This window comes from Haemaphysalis longicornis, unplaced genomic scaffold (assembly GCF_048455015.1).
Source record: "Haemaphysalis longicornis isolate Haplotype H1 unplaced genomic scaffold, Haemaphysalis longicornis Haplotype H1 scaffold_6, whole genome shotgun sequence".
In the NCBI taxonomy this organism is placed as follows: domain Eukaryota; kingdom Metazoa; phylum Arthropoda; class Arachnida; order Ixodida; family Ixodidae; genus Haemaphysalis; species Haemaphysalis longicornis.
In genome coordinates, this window is record NW_027526407.1 from 145232111 (window position 1) to 145258271 (window position 26161).

At 48.9% G+C, this 26161-nt stretch overlaps 1 protein-coding gene across 2 annotated transcripts in view; it reads left to right on the plus strand.

Annotated features, from left to right (window-relative positions):
* LOC144141176 (growth arrest-specific protein 2-like) overlaps nucleotides 1–26161 on the plus strand; it is a 273543-nt gene that overhangs the window by 163961 nt on the left and 83421 nt on the right. Inside the window, exon 1 of one of the 2 annotated variants that reach the window (XM_077672735.1) lies at nucleotides 9135–9213. The exons of the other annotated variant lie outside the window; for it this stretch is intronic. Coding sequence (XP_077528861.1) covers nucleotides 9150–9213 — 64 coding nt within the window. The 5' untranslated portion in view covers nucleotides 9135–9149. Of the gene's footprint in view, nucleotides 1–9134; nucleotides 9214–26161 lie in introns of those variants that run through there. 2 annotated transcript variants of the gene reach the window in all.

Genomic DNA, 26161 nt, shown 5'->3' on the forward strand with positions numbered 1-26161 from the left:
CTCCTGACCAGCTGGTCAATCACGCGCATGCGCGCTGCTCCTCCTCTCCACTCCCTCTTCTCTGCAAATAAACCCCGTCCGCGCTCCGCTCAGTTACTTCTTCGGTACTGCGCCGTCCGATGACTGGAAATGGACGCCAACGATTCCGTCAGTGAACTGGCTGGCACACCTTCAACTATCGCCAGCCAGCACACTGTCAGAACCGCGAGCACCTCTGAAGACAAGGCTGCACAGAGGAGAGCTCGCGACGCCGAACGTCAAGCGGATTCCTCGCTTCGAGAACGAGAAGCCGCAAAGCGTTCCCAACTACTCGATAAATATAGAAGACGTTTAATAGGCTACTACACGTGTCTTTACTCTAACAACCAATTAACACGCTACTACTCCACGGCTTTGCATCCCCTCAGGGTTCCCACGTGGGAAGATGGTGTAATTTTTACTACATTCGCCGTGAAGCAATCAGATACGTGCGGAATGTTTTTTTCTCTCTTCTAATTCACTTTTGCTATGCAAGCTTTAGATTTCGACTAAATTATTTCTATGATGTGTGGGACGTGGTGTCCTAGAATCGCTTATAAAACCCTAGTCTTCATGGAGCGTAAATCATCATAACTCTCTGAGCCGCCCTTCTGGGCTCACCATTTCCCCCAAAACGTTTTACCTCATATCTCCCTTCAATGTTGCCACAAATGAGACCCAAACGCCCCCCTTCATTGTATTCGATTCGTATGCGGAAAAGTGCCATGCAGAGAAGGAGCTCGTGTAGTTCTTTACAGCCTATCAATGGAGATACGCTCAGGAAATAATAAGCTCATTGTGTCTATGACGCAAACGCTGAAGCGGTACAATGTAGCGTGCTTTATCTAAATAATTACGTCTGCATCACTTCTCTTTGGACCTGGATGCCACTTGTATTGAAAGCGGGGTGCGGAAGTTATGTAGGTATGCGTGTCGAAATGTCCTTGCCGTGTAGCTTCTTTATAACGGGATTTGTGTTAGGGAAGCCAAAAGTCCCTGCTGCCTGCTGCCTACGAAAAAGAAAGAGCATTTCTAAGATTGCGCAGAAACTGTATTTATATATATATATATTACTGTATTTTGACTCGCCCTAACTACGCGTTATTTGGCTTTAGCAGCAATTTAAGTTTGATGGAGGGTTCCGTAATCTATACCCTGGTGATGAAAGCACTGAACAAGGAAATACGGAGGTGAAAATTACTTATTTATTTTTTAGTTCCCCAGTGAAAGTATCTAATTGCACGTGCCAACAGTCACACGTCATCCATGAATACCTCTTTCTTTTCCACACGCAATATCCTTCTGGAAGGCATTGCCCGATGACATAGTGTCATGTGCAGATCGGGAAGTTTTTCGCAAAAAACTGAAACTATCGATTTTCTGTTAACCGGGCTCACATAACGAATGAACATATCAACGTTCAAGGTGTTTTATTCATGCTTTAGCACCGTCTTTTCTTTGTCTGTTTTTTTTTATGTACTGGCGCTTTCTTATTAACCTCTGTGCTTTTTTATTGTTCCTGCTTTAGCTGCCACTCTATTTCTTTACTCGTAGACAGTTTTTTGCTGCTGTGCGTGATATACACTTTCCCTACTAATGTAATGCCCTCAAGACTTTAAGGGTTCAAACATGAAATGAAAAGTAGGAAAGAGTGTGCTACGCCGGAGGCCGAAGCTATTTCCTGCTAGCTAAGGGGTAGCTTAGAATTGCGTGCGCATTTATAATTGTACGCGCTGAAAGAGTCGAGGAAAACGGCGCGTCTAGCTGGCCTCGTCCGTCTAACTTACTTAACTAGTTCTCCGCAAAGCTGTTGACCGCCTTTTCGGCTGACAAGCTTCCAACGTCCTACGATAAAACCTCCGTGAAGGATGGACTCGCGTAGTTGGGCGCAGACACGCATTGTGTGAAAAGCAGCGCAATTTGAGGCCAAGGACGCGGACATTGATCTCCGTACAGTTCCTGGTGTTTACCGTGTGGTTACCGTCCTACAGCATAGACGCATAAGGCATAGGCGGCCAGACAGCGTCGTCGTCGTCGTCGTCGTCGTCACCATCATCATCATCATTACAACAACAACGACCTATTTAGGTCCACTGCAGTACGAAGGCCTCGCATTGACCTCCACCCGCTTTGGTATGGCGCTGCCAGAGTCCAATCTTTGCCTCCGATTCTTCTTATTTCGTCTCTCTATCGAGTTAATGGCTTCTTCTATTGCTATCATTATTCACTCGATAGCACGTTGTGGGGATCTAAGTTTGCTTTCTGGTTGTCTCGTAAGGCGCCGTATGCCATCACCGGCAGAATGCATTGATTGAACGCGTTTCTTTTTAGGGATATCTTACTTTTCATTAGGGCCCCGTAAATTATCACCGCTAGAGCGAATAAGGCTTATAATGGGCCTAAACCGCCAGGTGGCTTTAATCTACACATTGACGCCGGCACTCTGCAAGCCCTCCCTCCCTCCCTCCCTCCCTCCCTCCCTCCCTCCCTCCCTCCCTCCCTCCCTCTTTCTCTGTCTGTCTGTCTGTCTGTCTCGCGATGCCTACTCACAGTCTTGCACATATACGTTATTAATTGTAGCCAGCTAATTTAAGCAGTATTTGTTTTACTACGTTTACCCTGACCTTTTCTTCACTAAAAAGATTCCAGTCGTCTGTGCATCAAATATGTTTTTAATTTTATACTGTCAGCGTACAGCCAAGACGGGAGTTTACATTGACAAAATAATCAAGAAGTGTCATCAAGCAATCAAATTAGCCGACAAGAGGAAAATTAAAAGAGAGGCGCTTGAAAAATTAAGCATGAGCACGCGACAAACCGCATGAACAGTACGACCACGTCTGTGCATTCACTTGCTCTTAAGAAATAGGAACCGGACGAACCGAATATTATGCGCCGAGGAGTAATACGTTGCATAACGCAGCTTCCAAGTTTTTGACGTCACTAAGGTTAATTTCGTTAAACGGCGAGTTCTACGCGACATAATTGGCGATGTGGAGTCCATGTGGCCATCATGTAGAGCTCCAGTCGTATATGCTTTGCTTAAGGGGGACTCTCACCTGACCACCTTCCTGTGGAACTTACTAATTCACGACCCACGGGCTTAAAAATCATCGTGTAATAATACGGAAAGTTTTACAAATGCATGGAAATGTTCTTAACGGCCTAGTTTTCTTCTCTTGAAAATATAACATTTTTACTGAAATAAGCAATTAACAAGAAATGCATTTTAGTTTATATAGTTTTCATTACGTGGCGCCAGCGGTCTACCATGCGAGATTTTTATTTTTTTATTCCAGTACAGAAGTGACATATTTCTCAAATAAGCAAACTAGGCCGTTGTGCACATGTGTATGTATTCGTAAAACGTAGCGTATTGGTGCACGATGGTTTTTAAGCCCGTGCGAAATGAAATTTAAGTCCCATATGAATGTTAGCAGGTGGGTCCCCTTCAAAAAGAAAATTACCCCACCTTCCCGCGAGGGGAACCCTTTAGAGATGCGACGTATCTTGGGGGTTCACTTGGTGTTTCCGTTGGGTTGATTCTCTAATTGCGTGAAATGTGTGTGGAACGCGTATGATGTATTCTTTATTTAACACGCGGCCTTGTCTTCAGTGGTGCCAGCATTCCTGTTATCACAGTGATCGGTGCTTGTTTGCGCGGGCGATAGCAGAATTGTTAGGCTCCATTCAACGCATCGATCGAAATCGGAACGCCGGTGCTGGAACGACCGCGGCTATGACGCAACACAATCCAACACAATCCACTTTAATCCAATCTAAGCCAAGCCAAGCCAACCCAACAAAATCGAATCCAATCCAATGACCCTCGCGAGAGAGTGTTCGCTATCGGAGAGGAGAGGGGGTGAGCGGCGGAGAGCGCAGCTCGCGCGGCGAGGAGAATGGGGGAGGGGTGTGGACGGACAACAACAACGCCGTATGGAGGGACAAGGCGAGTGAATGAATGAGATGCAGTCGCATCTAAAAGTGCTTCGAAATCCACCCCTTCCCCCCAACTTCCCCAACCGCAATCCCCGAGAGCGATGGGAGACCTTGTTGTCCAGCCCCGACCTGACGACCCAACTCGCGCTGGCAGTCAGGGGCCAGGAGCTGCTGGATGCATATGGGACCCGCGAAGAAGGTTCCACCCCATCTGGTGCCTGCGTGCACTAACCACTTAATGGGCTCGATTAAAGTTGATTCTCTCTCTCTCTCTCTCTCGAAATCGCCAAATGGTACAGTCGGTTTCCGCGTTTAACTTCACCGCCGCCTACGTCATTCGTTTTTACCCCAAGCTGTGGAGGCGTATGCACTCGTAAGCTGAAATTCACGAAGCGAACTTGAAATCGTTCCCCGCCCACCCTTTTTTGTTCCCTGCGTGATCTCGCGGTGTCGGACGCTGCTTAACGCGGCCCAGCGCTGTCTCGCGTGTCACGATTTCCCTATCTCATCTCTCTGCCTTTCTTTCGATGCCTCCCCCTCGCTTTGTTGCAACGAACCGAGGGCAGCGTCGTTACGTTCCACCCTCAAGTGGTTGTTGCGGAAAACGTTTCCTCGTCTGGAGTACAAAGCGTCTTGCGCCTCGACAAAGGAGCGCGGAGGAAAACGACTTTCGTGTGTCTTGGTCGGACCCCCCGCGTAGCTGTTATTATTTATTGCTCGCGGGCGAGGAAGGCGCCAACCCCTCCGGCGGCACCACGCTTCGTTTGTTGCCGCTCTCCCGATATACCAGGCGAAGAATCGAAACCGTTTCGAACTGATCGGCTGGACAATGAAGCGCCGGCACTGCGTTTTGAATGCTCGAAGTGTCCCGTTACCATTTTGGGTCCCCTCGCGCGTGGAGACGCGGTCTTCTGTGTCTTGAAGCACGCATTGTTCGAGACGAATTGAGCGCGAGACACGCTACAGCCGTCGAAAATGTAAGGCGATGGGGCTCGGAGACAAATTTTAATATCGGCGAGCGGCGTTCTTCTATTCTATAAAAGCGTATACGAGTCAACTGTACCATAGAGGCAGAGGGGAGGGTGACCTCTAGGGGACGGACAGTGTTTACCATGGCGGGAAAACACGGGTGGGGGGGGGGGGGGGTGTATTTTTATTGCTGGTTTAGAAGGTTACCCCAGGGACGGGGCTGGGAGGGACAGACAAGGTTTTTCCCCTCTCTCACAGACAGTCTGCAATCCATCACTCTGGTACAATTTTGTTCAATCTCTTTAACATCATCCCAGTTTAAAGAAGAAAATGCATTTTATGTGTTCCTGCTCTTCGTTGGTATAACAATAGTAATCATACATGATAGTAGGCTCTTTTCTTAATCGGTACCGCAGGTTTTAATGAGCTCTCTCTGCTTGTATAAGAATAATGAGCCGTCCAACAACTCGCACGGGTCTGACGCGATATAGCAGGCCGCTTTAGCGTGTCAACGCCTCTTTACTATTGCCGCAAGGGATAGGCGGTTACAACATTCAGTCAAGGGGCGACGAGCGCAATGAGGCTTTTGTTGAAATCCGCTGTAAGCCGCTCCGCTCCACTAAACGCATTCGAACTGCTGTACGCCGAAAAGTGTGCTTTACCGAAACAGTGTATACCCAAAAGTCGGCCTCGTCATCAGGAGCAGTGGTTGTTGTTGTTGGTAAAGTTGTCGAAAAGACCGCCCAAGTTCGGGGTTGTGGCACCTTGCCGGTTGGCGCTCGCTTTGACGCCGCCTGAGCCCTCGGGATTTTTAAAGCGGAAGCTTTCTTAGGGGGGGACCGATGTCGTCCTGTCGAAATACTAATGCATTTCACCATAGACCGGTTCGTCGACCGATAAGTTCCGATAGGATCTCTGGACACACACTGCGCGTGCGTGAAACCGGACTTCCATTGTGTCAAAACGGCAATTTGAAAATCGCGAAACAAGAACGCTTCCATATAAGACAACGCACGTGCCGATCATGAATGAGGAGTACAATAGTATACACCTTTATTTCGTAAGCCACGTATCGGTATACATTTAGGGCGTTCGGCGATGCGTTTACTTAATGCGGGAGGAATCGTCGCATAGGTTCGCTCTTCGTTGGCGATTTGGATCTTTGAAGGTTTTACGATCGACTTGACGCACTTTTTGGCGAATGTTGCTCCACTGTTGGCGTAGTTTTTATGTGCGAGAGCTTTCGCCCTTCTTGCAATTCTTTTTTTTTTTTTAAGAAGGGATGGCAGAGTTTTTTAATAACTACTTCTTACGTGTTGCTTGTAGCGTTAATTTGCGATTGTTGCGCCTTAGCGGGCCGTTAAATCGTGACCTTGGTTCTTTCCGTTAGTGTAGTCGTGGCTGACATCGCTAAATCGGAGAGGAAGTTTCTGCGGGGTAAATAGCTCTTCTGAGGGGCACTTCTCTGTAAAAAATAAATATATAAATAAGAACAAGGGCACCTGAAATGACCGGGAACTAAGAATATTTCCTGCGTTCTCCAAACTTGTAGTTGATAAAGCGATTACACATTGTTTTAATCCCACTTCAGAGTCCCTTTAGAATGTGTTGCGTGGCCAGCCGCCCGACCTCGCTACAATCATAAACGCGTGAAAAATACAAAGCTCAAAAGCTCCAAGCGCGAACTCCACGTTACCGGCAATTGTTCGCAGGTTTTGAAGGACACTTGAGGAAGCAGCGGCGGTTTTCGTCACATTAACATTACAGGGGAGCGCTTTGTTTTGCTTCTTAAGGGGAAACAAAAGGAGTTTGTGTATTCAGGTCTCTGTATAGTGTCGCAGCCCTCAATGTATGCCCTTCTCTGAAGAAGTAGAAAAAAAAACTTTCCTTTCAGTTATTCCACTTTCGCCTTCTGCATAACATTGTCGCATTGTTTGTGCGCGGAAAACCAGAAATACTGCGCGGTTTATACCAGGACACTACAGGGCCCGTTTTTGTTTTGATTACCAGTGTTTTCAACCGTTCCCACCCTGCCTGTTTCCTTGTCTGATTTTTACGGCCGAATTGCCCTACTAAAAGGGCCATGAAAGTGGTTTATTCAAAAAAGACTGCTTTGTCCAGATAACAATGGTGCTGATCTTACCGCAAACTTGATCACATACAATCGAGATAGTAAGGAAAAGAGGTTACCTTCCGCGGTGGCTCAGTGGCTGAGGCGTTGCGCTGCCGAGCACGAGGACGCGGGTTCGATTCCCGGCCGCGGCGGCCGCTTTTCTGATGGAGGCGGAGAGCGAAAACGCCCGTGTGTACGACATTTCGGCGCGTGTTAAACATCCCCAGGTGGTCAGTATTAATCGGGAGCCCTCCACTGCGGCGCGCCTCATCGCCTGCGTAGCGTCGGCGCTTTAAACCCTACAATCAATCAAAGAAAACAGGTGAAGTGTCCTCCGCCACTTTCCGGCGATTTCTCTGTGACCTCGCACAGTCTTGTTTGTGCGATCGCCGGCCGCCGACGTAATAGCCACGTCCATAAATCATGACTGGTGTTATTGCAGTGGGGCCTCTGTTACGCTTGATTCTATCGCTTTAATGCTAACGTGCAGTTAAAAAACATATTGATAATTTCTTCTTAGTTTTGGCCCATATTACGTCATTCATGCCCATAGTACGTCACGGTGGCGCGAAATTTGAAAATTATTTTATAGTTCTGGCGTTTTCTTAACAGCAAAGCTGTTTAGGCTGACACAAATCCGTCCGTCGCACCAACAAACTTCGAAGCAACAAAAAAATAAAATAAATAAAAGAGCTTACTAGGGAGGTCCAAGAAACCGATCTGGGACCTTTACGCCGTGAAACCGGCAACTTAGCCACTGGGCCACGCGAAACCTTGAGCGGCACGGGACAGCATCCAATCGTACGCTACCAATCGTGCTACCAGTCGTGCTACCAGTCGTGCTACTAATTGTGCGCTACAAATTGTGCGCTTCCAATTGTGCGCTACTAATTGTACGTTACCAATTGTACGGGCCGATTGTTCGTTACCGATGCGCTACCGATTGCGGATCTAATTGTGCGCTACCGATTGCGGATCTAATTGTGGATCAAATCAAATTGGAATAAAAAAAAGTGCTTCCCGTGCTCGGAATAGAACCTGGATCCCCCGCGCTATGAAACCGACGTCTATCCGATCGAGCTATCATCGAATTCCGGGCGCACAGCCCGTAACGCGAGCGCAGTGTTTGGACTTTGTCGCGGGTCCTCGCACGTGCTGATGCGGTCCACTTTGGGAGAGACGTGAGAGCCTGCGGACGAAACGATCCGGGCCTGCCAGACACGGAGAACTTTCAACGGCGAGTTCGCAAATCCATGTGAGGTGCAAGTTGCAACAGCCGGGTCGCCGACGAAGGGAAAGGGCCCATTTTTTTTTTTTTTGTTGTTGTTGTTAAAACGTCTCTAGTAGCTGGGATGAAGCTTAGTGAGTTCCTAAAGGCCAGTTCCTCCAAATTCAACAGCGTTGTATTTTGTCTTTGTGGTGCCTTGGAGGACACCGCTGGAAGCAGCGAAGATTTTCGTCACCTTAGCGCTCACTCATAGTTAAAAGTCAAAGGGAACGCTTTGTTTTCGTTCTTAAGTGGAAACAAACGGAGTTTCTGTATTCAGGCCGCCGCATTCTCATGCAGCCTTCTACGTATGCCCTTCTGACTGAAAAAAAAAAAAGCGAAAAAAAATTCTTTTTCATTATTCGACTTTCGCTAACATATTGTCGCACTGTTTGTGCGATGAAAACCAAAAATACTGCGCGGTTGCCGACAGGACATTGGACGGCACGTTTTTGTTTGGACTGCGCGCGTTTGCAACCGTTACCAACCTGTCTCTCTCCTTTGCTGACTTTTTCCGGCGTAATTAACCAATTAAGGAACCAAGTGAATATGCATGTCGCTCGCGTTATTTTTTTCTGAGGTTCGCACACCGCGAAAAACAATAGGTCTTCCTTTACTCTACCCGAAGCGCGCGGCGCTATTCAGCGCAAACAGCGTTTTCTTTCCTGATGAATGCAAATCACAACTCGCGCCACTTTCACTTCCTGCGCATGCGCGGTAGCTCCTTCCGGCGAGGTGGCTTCGTCGCGCGTAACGAGCGGGCTATTGTCGTCTGGACCAATTGCCTTTGTGCGCCGGTGTTGTCCTCTCTCCCACCTGTTGAGCTTCGACGTGCGATGAATGCGCCCACCCAGCACATCAACGGCCGGCGTTGTGCGCACTGCGCTTTACAGAGAAGCTTCTGGTACGTATAGCCTGCGGGGATTTCAGAGTCGCAAAAGGGCCTTACCGCTTATCACTGTGCTCGCTGATTTATATGAGCTGGATCACAAGCCACCGTGTCTGACTTGTGCTTTTCTATTCAAGCTAAGCTTTAGTAATCTCATTCATGGTGTCTGTAACGCGAAAACGCCAAGTGAAAAAAAAAAAAAAAAAAAAAAAGCTTCCCTACCGGAATCGCACCTGGCTCCCTCGCGTTATGAAGCCGGCGTCTATCCGATTGCTCCAGTTCGCCGAGGTCGAAGCGGTTTAGAACACTTTGACGAGAACCAAAAATCCGTTACGAGAAAGCTTTGCGTTCAACAATCGTCGTCGGTAGACGGGGAGGTGCATGATTTCTTGTATTTTTTTTTTCCTTCCACAAAACGACTTTTGTGCTCTACTGTTCGTGGCTATCGTTTTTTTTTTTTTTTTTTGTACGCAGACTGATTTCATATCAATGCTTATGATACATGCGTATCGTTTTTGTTGTACTCGCACTGCAAGGACCGCAGACCCGTTGCAAGCTGCGCACGCAGCTTTTATGCTCTGTCCTACCCAGTCGAACTCCGCCAAATAAAGTTTTGAAATCTTGATTTGTGTCTTTACGCGGTGCTGCGTAATTTACGCAGCACCGTAAATACGCACAGTTCTCGCGCCCACGGAAGCAAAATACATGAGCACTCGAGTCGGGTATTGCTGAATGATTTTCATAACTGAAAATTACGTTGTAAGAGCGCAACAACTTCGCGTTGCGTGTGTGCAGTTGGGCTCGGCTGTACGCTGGCTTGTTCGTCGGGTCGGGATGGTGCAGAGGGACTTGTTGCGTGGCGTGCGCGGGCGCGGCAAAGCGAACTGGAACGCGTGCGCCAGTTTGGGGGCTCATCCTCCTCCTCCTCCCCTCTCTCTCCCCCCTCTCTCTCTCGGGTTCGCTTCCTGCGCTTTTGGCTATCCCTGTTCCTTTCCCTCTCTCCTCGTCTCTTCGCGTGGATGTTTCGCAAAGGGAGGGGATAGCATAAATCGGAAAGAAAAAGCCAGCGTTTTGTTCCGTTCCAGTTTCGGCGTCGCCCTGCGTGTATGTCTACATGTATCAGGGAACGCTAAGCGGAATGGATGGCTCCATGGTGTGGACTTGCCCGTAAACTGTAATTAGGCGTTGTTGATTTCTGTTTTTTATTTGCATTTTTGTTATTCATGTTGGGCTGGGAGGAGTAGTGTAAGTTTGAAAAAAAAAAAAAAGCACATTTGTGGTTGCCCAAGCTCTATAAGTATTGTTCCAAGGTTGTACTTGTGCCCGAGTTGCTTCAATCATATCATTAATTTTTAATCGAGCAGCAAAACTCTCGTTTTGCGCAGTTTCTCTGTAACAAGCTTATGGCATTCGGTATAGGCAGCGCTGACTTATTCCTGCATCGGTTCATCTGGTAGTAAGGCTTTCTGAAAATGTCGAACTGCGTTATCGGAGGTTTTGCTCTCATAGACTACGGCGCATTTCTCGTCGCCTCGTTCCTCCTATCAGCGCAGCAGCATTCGATTTCCTAGACGGTACAGCCTTGGGTAGAGCCCTAGGCCTTTTCTGCAAGGACAAAGCGCCATCTACTGGTGGGATTTGGACACTTAGGGAAAGACTTCACCGACTGCGCAATACGACCCCCTGATAAATCTCTCTCTCTCTCTCTCTCTCTCTCTCTCTCTCTCTCTCTCTCTCTCTCTCTCTCTCTCTCTGTTCGATTCCCTTGCTTTGAGTTACAATCTGTGCTTCCAATTATAACTGTCCGCGTTCGAGACCAGCTAGGTCTGCACGTTTAAAAATTCATAATATTTTATGTAAACGGGTTCTACATCTATTCTACACACTTTTTTGTTTGTAAATAACAGCGGTTCGGTATGTTTAGGCTGCATTAAGTGCAGTGTACAATCCGTACTCTTACCTAATTGAGGCTTTGCACCTTGACGGAAGTGGCGTTTGTGTACAGTTGTTGAAATTTAATGTCGCGTCAATGCAGCCGAATGAATAATGGTGGTTTTTACGCATGGATGTTCATTCTCTCTGTGCAGCAACAGTACAGGCTATATGCGAGAAGAAAACTACCAACAAAAAACGCTCTCCAAGAACACCGCGACGCAGCGCAGAATAATACCCGGTGTGTTCGCAAGCGCGGCGGTATTCTGCGCTCTACTCGGTCGTCGCCGAAGAACGGGTATGTCTTCGGATCGAGCCAGCGACACTCCCGTGACGAGGATCGAAGACGCGCTCCAGTTTCCACTCGTGATGGGCCTCTGTTTCCGTTCATTGTGGCCACTCTCGCACATTCATGGACTAATGAAACGCGATCACCAAAGAATTAGTCAGAACACACAAAGAGCGCGATTTTGTAACGCTTATGTTGAGTGTACGTGTGACGGGATGCACTCTTTCTCATGCTAACGGCAGAAATTGCGTATTAGGCATACAACCGTGGCAGGTGATGCAAAGGCAGGCCACTGGAAGCGTGTATGTCCTGCTTCGGTCTTTCATTCTCTCTCTTTTTGTCGTTGGCCTGATCTTGTATAGCGTTGGAATGAACTTGCCTTAGACGAAACCTCGGTAAGAATTTATTTATTTATTTATTTATTTATTTATTTATTTATTTATTTATTTGCTTTAATGAGAACAAGGCAAGACGCCCTGGTGTGGTAAAAGGTGGGAGTGGGGAAAGATAAAGGGGGGTAAAGAGCATTTGGATCATTGAGAAGTAACATTCAGTTCTTGTACTCGCACTCGCGTTCTCGAAAACACACTGAAAAATCCTATAACTGTTGTACAGGTTTTTTTTTTGCCCGTTCCTTTAATTAAACTACACTGAGGGAGGGGCACTATAGCCGTTGTCGGGTTTCCGCATTTTCACTTCCAGTACTTGGAGATCGCAAACTGAAGAAGGGGTCGTCGTTCACGTATCAAACGACCTTAAAGAGACCGCTTTCTAGAGAAAAGGGTATAGCTCCTTTGAGTAGCGATGTGTTACTGCAAACTTGAATGCTGAGCACAGACTTGCGCTGCTTCCTTTTACTGAATAGTCCAAACAAAACACTCGCTTGCGGCCATTTTGCCGCAGTGTGTCCGCCACGGTCCCTTGGAACTTGTCCTGACGCCGATAGGTTATGACGGTGGTGTCCTATAAACGAAAACAACAAAAACTGCGGAAGTCGAGCATGTGACTCCATCGCAATGGCTGCAAAAGGCTTTTAAATCCTCGATTCTCAGTACTAAGGCGCATTTGTTGTGTAATGCCATGCTCCAAGAAGAATGCTGTTGCTACGAAACGTTACAGGTGTGTAATAACTGTTTTCCCGAGCTAATCAATGTAACCATGAACACTTCAATAGTAGTTCTCGCTCGCATACCAAGCCCCTGGTAGAGCAGGCGTAGGGCCGAAACGTCCCACATACCCGGAATGGAATGGAATGCAGGCATGTCGTGTACACGCGGGAAGAGAGTCCGACCGGAGCGCGTCTTCAGTCATGGCCTCACTGCACTTGACCCGTAGCCGGCCGGGTAATCGTACCTGGCCCTCGGCATTCCTACCCCCCGCCAGTCGGACTGCCGCACCCCCCCCCCCCCCCTCCTGCGTCCGCTGATTACCCCCCGCCGACTTGTTCCCCGGCCTGTGGAAACAATTACCCGAAGTGGAGCGTCCACTCCCAGCCGTTTTGTTCTCCGTATAACACCCCAGGGTCGAGTCCGCCTTCATAGTTCCCGGAATAGCGGTGTTGGGGAAGTAGCGTGTTCCCATTGTCTCGCTTGCACCGGCACTGTCATTGAGTGCGAACGGGCACGTGCGACGTTTTGGAAACAAATAGCGCGCCGGACTATCGTTTAGGCAGGCTCTCTCTCTCTCTCTTAACTCTTGACGATCGATGTTATCCTATATAGTGGAGTAATTAGTTGCTCCGCCGCCGTCGCACCTCACTAGGGTGATGAAGGGCGCGAGTAGGAGGGTTTGTAACTGAGCTAGTTGGTTCATTGCATGAAGTTGAACAGCGCAGGGACGGGACTAAGAGCAGAGGCGACAAACACCAGCGCCCGTGTTTGTCGCCTCTGCTCTTAGTCCCGTCCCTGCGCTGTTCAACTTCATGCGTGAGTAGGGTTGCCACCTTTCCCCGAAAAAACAAAAAACAAAAAACGGCCCTTTGGGGGAAGGTAGGAGGGGGGGCGGGGGGGTTCGTGGTATTTAGAAGGTTGAATTTGCGGTGAAAAAAAAAAAGAATGTTTTATGACATGCAATGTCATGTGCATTGTAGCGTTTTCCTACGGAGGAATCAACATAGCGTTTGTACTGAAAGTTACTGAGATTTTGGTTATTGCTCTAATGTTCTGCCCTGAAAAGAAACCGCACATACTTTGTCCATTAAAAGCTCTGTTTTACATTTCGCCCGCGCTCGCCCGCATATTTTCTCTGCTCGCGTGTCTTTGCGCAGCTTGCCGACAGCTATTTGTCGTCGTAGTTGCTGAATTAACGCTTATAAAATGCCAAATGAATAAATAATCGCGGCACGATGCCCCCCCCCCCCCCCCCCCCACCAAAAAAAAAAGAAAACGCCCAAAGAAGGCCGCTTTTAAGTACGGCCCGGCAAGCAACCGTCCCGCCGTTTAAAAAACCGGTCGGGCCGGTCAAAAACCGGGAATGTGAATAGGCGTGAGGAAGAAAGACGAGACGCGGTTGAACCTGAACTTCGTGCTCTGACTTTTCTTAACTTTAGTTTGGGTATGCACAGTCTCGGACAAATGCAATGCGAACACGAAAACATGAATCAAGACACGCAAAATTGGAAAGGCACTGTTCGGGGAGGTCCAATAATGGCGCGCTATTGTTATATTGGGAAAGCCACATTTCCCAACTTTGTTGCTGTAATTAAGTCGCGCGTCAATTTAACGTGCAGACCCGCCGCGGCGGCTCAGTGCCTAAGGCGTTGCGCTGGTGAGCGCGAGGACGCGGGTTCGATTCCCGGCCGCGGCGGCCGCTTTTCTGATGCAGGCGGAAAGCAAAAACGCCCGTGTGTACAAGATTTCGGCGCACGTTAAAGGTCAGAATTAATCCGGAGCCCTCCACTACGGCGCGCCTCATCGCCTGCCTTGCGTCGAGGCGTTAAACACTACAATCAATCAATCAATCAATCAATCAATCAATCAATCAATCAATCAATCAATCAATCAATCAGTCAGTCAGTCAGTCAGTCAGTCAGTCAGTCAGTCAGTCAGTCAGTCAGTCAGTCAGTAAGTCAGTCAATCAATCAATCAATCAATCAATCAATCAATCAATCAATCAATCAACCAATCAATCAATCAATCAATCAATCTAACTTCTAGGAAAGAAATAGCGCTTTGGTTCCTATTTTACTGATCGCGTTTCGTTTGTCCGTGACTGTTTTTTACGTACTTTTTCTTACAAGGCAAGACTTTGATAAAGTGACTATGTTATAGCATTTAATCTTACGATGAAGGGCAGAAATCCCGTTTCATGGCGGCCTTCTTGTGGGGCGTTCCCGACATCCGCCGTCATGCCACAGTTCCTGGATATTTAGCTAGTCTGTCGTCCGGACCGGTTTTTGCAATACAATGGCGCGTCGGAGCAGCGATGAAAACGTACGAAGTTCTGTCCATCGAGGGATACTATTAACAAATCAATCAATCAATCAATAATACAACGGCGGGCGCCAACCGAAATAACTATAGGTCGGTCCCCTATGCCGACGGACGGTCACCGCGCCACTTTCATGTTCCCGACGAAACGCTTTCAAATACGAGTTATTGTTTGAATGGGAAAGACTGAGAGCGGGGCTTGGCTGCTTTAACGTGACCTCATATAGTCCCTGGAAAAATGTATCCCAAGCAGCTCGTGTACACGTAGCAGTATACAGTCGCCTTTAAAAGGGTTCGGTGTGGTGCAGAGCAGCTTTCGCATATACCCCAATTTTCCTGCAGTGTTTTTTTTTTTTTGTCACAGGAAATTGTTTCCGTTTCTTCAAACGGACCGCGGAGGTTCTGCGAAGCCTGTATTCCAATAGCCAGAGCGCATAGAATGCAGCGTACGTGTTCCGCTAGCTTTCCGGAGGTGACTACTTGTAAAAGAGAGAGGCTATACATACCGCACTCGTGACTTGTGTGGCTCGCGGACGCCGGTTGTTAGTGTCGAATGCAAAGGAGATCGGCTTTGTTTGGCGCTCGCTTCCGCCATTTGTCCGGCTGGCTGGACACGCGTGCTGGACGCGAGCGGTTTCCGCTATCGCTGCTGTAGCGCACACTTCCTCGTTCCACAAGGCGCCGAGGCTGTGTTTGAAAGCGAGAAACGTTGCGGCGCTTTGCGTTTGTTTTCGCGGCGGTACAAAACGCTCGTGCGAATGAACGTGCGCCCAACGCGCTGCGCGTGTGGTTCTGCGCGAGGCCGTAAAGAAAGGTTTGTCATTGGTAAACGCATTCAGAGTAGAATTTTACAGGGTTTCATTGTGTTATATGGGGCTCGGAAGGTGGTCGAGCTGCATGCATTGGGCGGCTGTTTTCCGAACTCTGTCCCCTCTGGTATTGTATTTTGTGCTCTACAGATCGAAAGGAAATATTAATGTTGTTAAGGGGAAATTCATTCTCCGAGAAGTAAGAAAAATGCGTTTCTCTGGGAAGACATTTACTTGTGTCGAGAAAGTGCGTGTCATGATCCTGTTAGGACATATCCCGGTAAGTTAATTAGCATAAAATGCGTAGAACTATAGGCTCTAGTTAGGGGAGAGTGCTGTATTTATTGACCCCCCCCCCCACACACACACACATACGCACACAATTAAGCAAATCGAAAGTAAAAAAAAACACATTCAAGGTACGGGCGCGTCGAATCTAAGAGCTTCAACTCGTGTTAAAGGGACATTGAAGTGATTTTTAAAAAGCAATATTTGCCGTGTCCTAGTTTTTCCTGGCGATTTACGCGCATTTTCGAACGATAAAAGGTCTTTAGAAAGTGCCGACTTCGCCCACCATCTTCCCCGTCCCATTACTGAGGTCATCTACAACGACACAATGAAAAGTGGGAAGTGGGGGGGGGGGGGGGGGGGTGAATTTCACCGATACGCAGCGTGTTTAACCTTTGCCACCCGGGCCTTAACCAAGATGGTAATATTAAGCTTACAATTGAAAAAAAAAAAACGAGATATTTAAGGTCGGGATAGGATAAAAACGCGCTGCACAACAGTGTGACGTCATAACAGCAGTCTGTGCGACGGCCTCGTGCGGCCCACGGTGTCTCCTCTTCGTAGATGTTCGCCGAAGAGTCAATATACGGGAAACGTGAATTAAACTACACAATGCAGCCACGAATAAACATTCGACATTGCTTTAAGCGACATTTTAACGTCGCTTAAGGCATTGCTGGTTGGCAAAGGAAAACAAAAAGGAGGGGGGGGGATGCCTCGAATCTCGTAAAGATAATATTTCGCTATATTTTCCGAGTCAAAGCATTCGGACTTAGCTGCCTGCCGGCCCTAAAACAAAATGAGTCGGGTAAGGTCACGCCTGGAAATTGTAGTGCGAGGAGGATGCCCGGCTGCACTTTTCCGTACCACCAACTGCCTTACTAACCACTAACAATATTGCCACTAACTGTGCCTTCGGGTTCCTTCTGTTCATGTTTTTTTAACCACGCAGCGCGTGAACGCGCCAGGCTATCTTATCCTGTGCTTCATGTGTGGCCGCGTTTCCTCCCGTTGTATGCCTGCCGCGCCGGACAATCGTGTTTGATGATCTCCCTCACAAAAATGGATTGTGAATTTCTGGGGAGTTTCTATGGAGATTTTATGGAGTCACAAGAAACACGGCAGAAACTCATCAGGAACTCATAACTTATAGAGTTGCCTCCACAAGAATTCTATAAATTTTTTGTAGTGACTTCTCCACAAAACTTCGTTAAGTGCAAACTCTTCAAGACCTCTATGAACATTCTGTAGAATTTCTACAGTCATCTCTCTATAGGAGCTCTGTGAACTTAAACAACTCAAGGCCTCTATAAAGACTCTGTAGAGTTTTTGTTGTCACTTCGCCATAAGAGTTCATTAAGCTTGAACTCATCAAAGCCTCTATAAAGGTTCTGTAGAGTTTTTGTTGTGACTTCGCCATACGAGTTCATTAAGCTTGAACTCATCAAAGCCTCTATAAAGGTTCTGTAGAGTTTTTGTTGTGACTTCGCCATACGAGTTCATTAAGCTTGAACTCATCAAAGCCTCTATAAAGGCTCGGCAATTCATCGACAATGTTCCTGATCTGATGAGACGGTTTTTGAAAGAACAGCATTCCGAGATAAATGCGTGCTGAGCAAACGCCACCGCATTGGATTCGCCGACGTCCGTCTGTCCACGTCATTCTGTTGACTGCTTCTTCGAAGTCTGTGTTTAAGTTTAGTCGGTTGCGGGGCACAAGTTCAGCCCAATAAATTTCGTTTAGAAAAAAATTAAAGCGGTTCCACTCAACAGTGATTCTCAACAAGTTCGCAACAGTGATTCGCTAGAGGGGCTGTGGCGCCCTCTCTCGGCTAGTTTCACTAGCAGCCTGGCATTAACACCGCAAATAGTCACCTGAGGACGCCGCAGCCCCTGAAAACGCATGTAAAGAGACACTGGAGTGAGTTTTAATTAATTTGGGGGTAATTACTGAGTTCATTAATGATGTTTTTAAATGCAGAGCATTTCTTTAACTCACGATGTCACCCGGCGTTGGCGAGCCTCGGCGTCCGCAACAGCCGTTCCAGGTGCGCCCTCTCCCTCACTCCTCGTCTCCCGCATCACGCTACCCTCCTCGCTCTCAACAACAGTTCCGCACCCCTCCCCCTACACTATATAAAAAAATAATACTTACCGGCGCCTGGTTTCGATCCCACGACCCTGCGGGCGGAACGCAAGGTACATGGTGCTCTACCCACTGCGCCACAAAGCCGACACAGAATGGAAGGCTACGAACGCGCCTTATATCCTTGACTCATTCAAACTACGTCAATAAGCTGCTGATACAACGCATTCACTACCACCAACTCCCCAAACACTACACGTTAAGCAATACACCCACCCCCTATGCGACGCATTTACTCGAGTCCCCCTCGCGGGGAGATGGGCCCTTTTCTTATGTTATTCTGTACTTATTTGGGGCCTAGCAACGGCAGCCTCCGCTGAGCAGGAGGTCGCAGGTGGGATTCCCGGCCGCGGCGGCCGCTTTTCTGATGCAGGCGAAAAGCGAAAATGCTCGTGTGTACGACATTTCGGCGCACGTTGAAGATCCCCAGGTGGTCCAAATTAATCCGGAGCCCTCCACTACGGCGCGCCTCATCGCCTGCGTTGCGTCGGCGCGTAAAACCCTACAATCAATCAACGGCAGCCCCCGTGGCCACGGCGCAGCGCTAACATCACCCCCAGCACTTTGCAAACAGTAACGTGTGTCTGTGTGGCCCAATGGGATAGCCATCGGCTTCGTTACGCGGCGGACCCAGGTTCGAACCCGACCAGGTGAAGCGGCTATCTTTTCGAAACCTCTGTTAGGGTGCGCGCCGCCGCGTGACTGCGCTGGCTAGACACCGTGACCCCGGACGAGCTGTGACGACAAGCGACGACAAGTGTTCTTTACGATAACACTTGTTCTAAACAACGACAAGTGTTCTTTAAAGTGCTCCGCACTTTTAGGAACACTGCTTCGTTGTTGGCTACGTAAAAATATGGTCTCTTAGACTTGGTGAACGCTGCAATGCGCAGACGCAGAACCTGTCCTTACTTTTCCACTCAGCATCTCTACACTCAGATGACCGAGCGTAAAGGTATGCGGCTATCACTGACCGAAGCATTCCTACTCGTCGTAATGGAGCCACGAGCTGCCGGGAACAAAACAAAACTCGGTACGGTTCGGTTGGCTAGGTGTACACATGAAGACTCGGCTTGTTATTCTCGGACACGTGTAATCACCCAATGGTTAGCCGTCTGTGGGGGCCAACTTGGTGGGCGGTAGACGCGGCTCATTCACTTTCGCGGCACGCAGACGCCGTTTCTCACTGCAAGGCTAAGCACTACGGCGGCAAATTACCCAGTGACCCGCTTGCGGGCAGAGACATTAGGAGGCAACGCTGTGGAACTGTCTGAGACTCTTCGAGGAGCGCTCACGCACGTGTTGCCGGGGGCATCGCTGATACCGCGGCTCGGCGTACGCATTGCGATAATGATCGTTGCGCAAAACTACAGTGATTAGTGCAGGTCACAACAGCTCTCGGCGCGCGAGTATAGCGTGCATGCGGGTCTGTCCCACGCCATTTGGCGCGGCTTTCTCGCAGTTGACCTTTGACCTGTAACCTTTTCTGCCGGGCCGCCGTGAGGTATAAGTGCGAAGGCGGAAGAGTGAACGCTGGCGTTCTCGCTTCGCCCCCCTCGTATGCACGCGCTCGTCCCCTCCCCCTCGAAGTTGCCGTTCACGCGATCTCGGGAAAGGAAGGATGCTTTTACGCTGTCGCGTGGACCGCTGTCAGGTTTGGAACGCGGAAGCGAGACGTTCGCCGTTGCATGATGCGCGTAAAAGTGTACGGTGGAAAAACCACGTGGATCATTCCTAATTCGGAATCGAAGCTGCTGTCGCGCGCCTCTCCTGAGCCACGTGAGGTACCGTTGGTCGTCACCTGTAGGGCTTAAAGGAGCACTGACACGAAAATTTCATGTTACACTTTTATTGCTTTTATCGATGCTTAATGGTCTGGCCAACCTGAAACAGCACTTCAAATACTTCAGCGCGCGATAGAGAGTCCCGGTTTGACCTCACTGCTTTGTGCGGACGTCACCGGCTCCCGCTTGAGAGGGTTTGCGACCGCTCGCCGCTCGTGGGGCCGCGTGCGTGAAGTGACGTCACGAGTTTTTGACGAGCGCTGTCGCGTCACTTCTTTTTCCTCTCCTGGAGTGATGTCACGCTGATGTCCATTTGCTGAGTGCCGCTCCGCGCGCTGCTCCGTCGGCGCGATAAATGAGAGCCAATTATGTTCTTCGCGTCGCAGGCCGCTCATATTTCAGCCAGGGTATTTTGTTGAGTGAAGGAAGCGAACTGTGCAATAATATTAACGCCGAAAATTGGTGTCAGTGCTCCTTTACAGAAATTGTTCTTCACTTGAGTCCGCTTACGTGGTTTCAAGGTCGTTCGTTCGTGGCTGTTCGTGTCAAAGGTTCATTTATTCCTACATCACGTTTGCTTCTCTTCCCATTAGTTTAATTGTCTTGTGGCGCGAATTGCTTCGACAGGCACTCCGGCCACATTTCACGCCACAGGTTCTCAACAATCGGAGTTCTTTATGCTGGCGTGCGCCCGTTATACTTCCTTGCCGTCACGTTCACCTGTCGCGCGGTACGACGTCAGCACCTGACGCACGAGGCCAACTCTTGTTCCGCTACTGGCACGGCGTGCGGAGGTGTCGCGCTGCTAACGCACTAGGGCTTTTACTCGGGAGTCCCAGCCTCTATCCCCATACGAATTATATTGCACCCAGTTTCTTTTTTTTTTTTTTTCCTTTTTCGAGACTAATTGATTTACTTCATCGAAGTTAATCCGCATAAGCACAGCGGCAGAACTTTCGACATTTCTGCAAGTGCCTCGTACACTTTCCAGCTGCGGCCATTTTCTGTGCCCGACGAAAATGCTACTTTTTTCGCAGAATAGTGCATCGTATGGCAAAGGTATTCAGGGTTGTTCGTTTTCGGGTAAAACCCGATTTCACCGTTTTCTTACACCCCGAACATGTTTCAGGGGGTTCGGGTTAAATCCGATTTCTCTCCCAGTGGAACTTCTCAAAGGAGCGATCTGGACAGTTGTGGTTTGAAATTCCCGCCGTTCTCAACTAGTACTTGCTGGAAGCGAGCCCCACAAACACACTTTCAGAACTCATTGAGTGTTGGAATGCCTCTACCACCCGCTACCTCAGGCTGGCAAATGCTACCGTGACATTGGGCATCCTCGATTTACCAGTCCTGGACGGTCCGCGGGCAGTCCGAGGACTGCGTTCGGACCGGAAGCCCCATAGGAATACATGGGAAAATCGAGCGCCGGATCGCGCCTCGGGCAGTCCGCGGACGATCCGGGACTGGTAATCGAAGCGGCCCATTGTTGTGCCTAGCTAATGGAAGCTGTGTTGTCGAGAGAAGTCTCTCCCAGTTGAGATGCGTTCAGTGATCAGACAGGCCTCGAATGAAGACCACCAGTTGCGCAAGAAGATCACAATAATGTATGCAAACCAAGATGAGGGAACCGTCGATGACCAGCTTTTCGTGAATAAAAGGTTTCCTTTGCTACAAGTTATCAATACTATTTACTGTCATTATTTATTCATTTCCAAACAAACGAGAAATTCGGGAGAGCATTTTAAAGAGAACTCTGAAGGCCCCCCGATTACCAGGTTGAAATAAACAGGAATTTTAATGAGTTAGAGTTCAAAAGCTTGTGCATGATACACTCTCAAGTAAACTGTGTATTAAAATAAACTTAGTGCATCAATCGATTTAACCCCCCCCCCCCCCACCGTCGTTCACTCCCCCCCCCCCTCCCCCCCAAAAAAAAGAATGGAATTTCAGAATGGTTTCACAAAAACACCCCTTTCTCCCCGAACGTCAGTTCGCAAAAAACACCCAATTTTTATCCCTCGATTTTGTTAAAATATATATGTATAAAACCGGAAAACGAATACCCCTAAATATAGTACTGATTGAGTATCAGAATTGGCATACGGACGGCTGTTTTCAGCCCTACTGAGCCGGCGCCAATTTTGAGTACGAGCGCTCCATCTGAGAATAAACCCGACGGCTCTGTTTGTATCGAGCCTGTATGTCGTGTCACACAGCATTCGTTCGTCGGTTGGGACCAAGGAGGTTGTATACAACCTCCTTGGTTGGGACCACGGAGTTGGGACCATGAATGCTTCAGCTTCTCTCTATCTATGCTCCGCTGTTTCTACGACAGGGCCCCGTTACTTTCTTTCGTCACACTGCGGTTTCCTCTTCATCGTTGCTTCTTTTGCTGCGGCCGTCCATTAACTGGCGGCATTCCCGTCAGGCCGGGCGCTCGAGGCGATGGCGAAAGTGGTCAGCGCCGCGAATCGAGTTGACCGCGGGCGTGGGGGACCTTCGACCCCTCATCACACGCCGTTCGGCCGCTCTTCTCCGCTTCGGGTTACCCAGAATAGAGATGCGCCGCCGTCGGAGTAGCGGCCCCTTGACGGCCGGCCGCTGCTCGCGTGCTCTTGTGCCGTTACGCGTGTCGACGTTCGACGCGCCTGCATGGAGGAGAGGCGAGGTGAGAACAGAGGCCCTCTTTGAAGCGCCGCTGTTGAGCGCCTGACGATCTTCGATCGCCTTGAGGCTTCGAGTACGTGCTCGCTGATGCTCTCGTTTCGTATGCAACTGTTTTGGAGCTTCGGTTGCGAAGCGTACGCGCGCATGGTTTGCGAACGTAAAAGGCTAAATCCTCAAGCTTTACCTGCTCGATAAGTATGTATATTCGATAAGTGTGTTCTATAAGTATGGGCGATAAGTATGTTCCATAAGTATGTTCTATAAGTATGGGTGATAAGTATGTTCGGTAAGTATGGGCGATAGGTATGTTCGAAAAGTGTTTTAGACAAGTGTGATTGATTGATTGATTGTGGTGTTTAACGCGCCGACGCAACGCAGGCGATGAGGCGCGCCGTAGTGGAGGGCTCCGGATTAATTTTGACCACCTGGGGATCTTTATCGTGCGCCGAAATCTCGAGCACACGGGCGTTTTTGCTTTTCGCCTCCATCAGAAAAGCGGCCGCCGCGTTTTAGACAAGTGTGTTCGATAAGTATGTTCGATAAGCATGGGCGATAGGTATGTTCGAAAAGTGTGTTCGACAAGTATGTTCGATAATTGTGTTCAACAAGTGTGTTCCAGAAATACCTACGCTAAAGCTGCTCCTTCCATCTGCTCGATAAGTATTTTCGGTCAATCTGTTCGATAACTCTGTTCGATAAATATCTGCGATAAATCTTCTGCTCGTTAAATCTGATCGGTAAATCTGTTCGATAAGTCTGCGCGGTAGACCTGTTTCATAAGTCTACTCGATGCCAAATTTGCGCGATCAATGTATTTTATACCGGTTCGATACTGATAGCTGTGCGACGCCAGTGCAGCACTCTGCCGCATCTCTACGGGCTTTTGTACCGCTCTGCCTAAATGAATGTAAAGTAGCGGTTGCAAACTATACCAACAAATAATATCAATAAACAGTATTCCAATTAATTACACTCGGGTTTGCTGGGGTCGTGCAGCTTGAAGGAAAGAGCGCTAAAAACGGGACACTAAACAGAAGAATGACGACGACGCACTCGCGAATTTAACCCGGTAACCGTACTTGTTTGCCCACACTAACGCATCTCGTCGTGGGTAAACATCACGCAAGGGTAGCGCGGCGTGGCGCCCCATTCACTGTACGGCGGTGTTTGCAAGCCCGCCGGTTGAGCGGCGCACTCGCTGTTAGGCCTGGGATAAGAAAAGGAGGCGCGGGAGGAGGGATGGCCGGGATGCTAGCAGCGCCAGCTCGCAACCGCGACGGTTTGCGCCGTTGCGGATGCCGAGACCTGCGAACGGAGTGTTGGTTGATTCAGGGCGAACACACAGACCGCAGAAAATCGACGGCGCAAGAGCAAATATGTATATCGGCGGGGTATGGGAAGAGCGTGGTCCTGAACCGACGATGGTCGAGGTGGGACGTCACCAACGGGACGTCAATTCGCCGAGTTGTATTGCTCTACTCTGAATAACACTTTCAGGCCGACCCGTTTGGAGAGGTGCCTGTGAACTTCGTGTGCGGTTGTGGTTGGTCACTGATTGTTCAAAAACAAACCAGTGAGAAGACGCTACACATAGAGGAGAAACAAGGCACAATGACAGTCACTGGACTTGCAATAATGTTTTAGGGGCTGGGGCTGTCGCCGTCTCCTGTCGTTGTCGTCGTTTTATGTAGTCACGGTACTAAAGCAGCGGCACACTCGTTTTCCAACGCCTCGCGCTAGAATGCTTCGTTCTTCAAGGACACGAGGCTTTTACAGCAAAGCTGCACATCTCTACCCCACAACGTGGGCAAAAACGCCGAGGCGCCAAGAATGATACCCTTATACACTGCATGCTTCGCCCCAGGTTTCACGTTAATGGAGATAGCCCGGGATTCTTTTATTGGGAGAACTCCAATTAAATACTTATTTGACAGAAACGCCGCATGCGCAGATGGCACATTCCCGCTCCCTTAAAAAAAACAAAAAATAAACAAGATCACCGCAGGATCCTTTTCGCTGAAGCATGAGTTATCTTGGCGTTATCGTGACACGAGTTATCCTGACACTGATGAGTTATCTTGGCGTGCAAGCCTATTTTGTTATCGGCTGCTAACTTATTAATAGTGATAAATAGAAATACGAACAACGGAGCGCATGGCTTTCAGTACATGTCGCGCATCTTGGCGACGGACCGCGCATGCGCAGCGCGAACAAGTTCCGAGAGTTTGTGACCAACGTTGATATAGAAACACCGTCGTTCGATGTGTGATTGTTTTGGTTTGTCGTCCCACCGCGTTCGGCTGCGATGAGGGAAAACGGTGCACGCAGCTATATTCCTTTATTTTTTATTTTGGGCTGAGCTCCCAACGGACGATGGAAATACGATGGTCTTTCCATATCAAGGTTGGTCACAAACTCTCGTAACTTGTTCGCACTGCGCATAGGCGGTCCGTCGCCAAGATGCGCGACATGTACTGAAAGCCACGCGCTCCGTTGTTCGTATTTCTATTCATCATGATAGTACAGAACGGCGTCACCTGTAACAAACAATTTTGCCTTGGTTCAGCGCGCGGGGAAACCAGTTTCGTCGAGCGACAGCTCGGTTTTCTCTCAGAGCGCGCGCAGTCAAAAAAAAAAAAAAAAACTGGCTGGTGATTACTATACTTCCTAATCCGATATTTGGATGCAGCAGCAGTGCGATGAGGCAGCACTCACTCGTTGGTTCTCTCGACGGCAGCTATGGTGAACCTCTGCGTCAGCGGCGCGAAACACGTCTCAGGAAGGGACCGCGAACTGCGTCTTAGAAAGCGAAAGCACATGATGATGATGATGATGATGATGATGATGATGATGATTGCTATTGGTTGCCCCTTTGAAGCGGGGTGATGACATGTCATCTTACCAAAAAGGACTAATATAACCATGTTTTACACTCTTGGTTTAATACTAGCGCTGCTTAGGGCAGGCACTAAAGCTTATTAGGCCCGAAATACTTTCTTTTCCCTGTTACAGGTGGTAACTGTCCTAAGCAATATTCCCCTCTCTGCTTTTCGTCCACCAGCATTCTAATCTTCTTTTCGTCCCCTCGACAGCCTTGAAGTTAACTTCCTCTGTGATACCCTTAAATCCCAGGGCTTCTGGAAGCCCGATATTCCCTTCATGTAGATTTGGATGGATACCTTCACATTCTAACACTATGTGCCGCATAGTTTCTGTTTCTGTTTCTAGGCGCACGCCCCCCTGCGGGCGCCTAGTTTAAGTGTGCGCGTTCCGTTCATTCGTTCTGCTTCTTCGATGCGCTTCTTGGATGTCATAGCAACAAATATATACTAAAGCCCGTTGCGGCAGCGAAAAAGGAGCAAATCAGCTCCAATCGTGGACGTAAAGCGTCGTGATGGTCGTGAAAGTTGCGTACAGCTTCGCTACCTTCAATGCGCGCGTTAGTGAGAGGTTCCTTCATTTTAGATGCGACGGCATCTCATTCACTCGCCTTGTCCCTCCATACGGCGTTGTTGTCCGTCCACACCCCTCCCCCATTCTCCTCGCCGGTCGAGCTGCGCTCTCCGCCGCTCACCCCCTCTCCTCTCCGATAGCGAACACTCTCTCGCAAGGGGCATTGG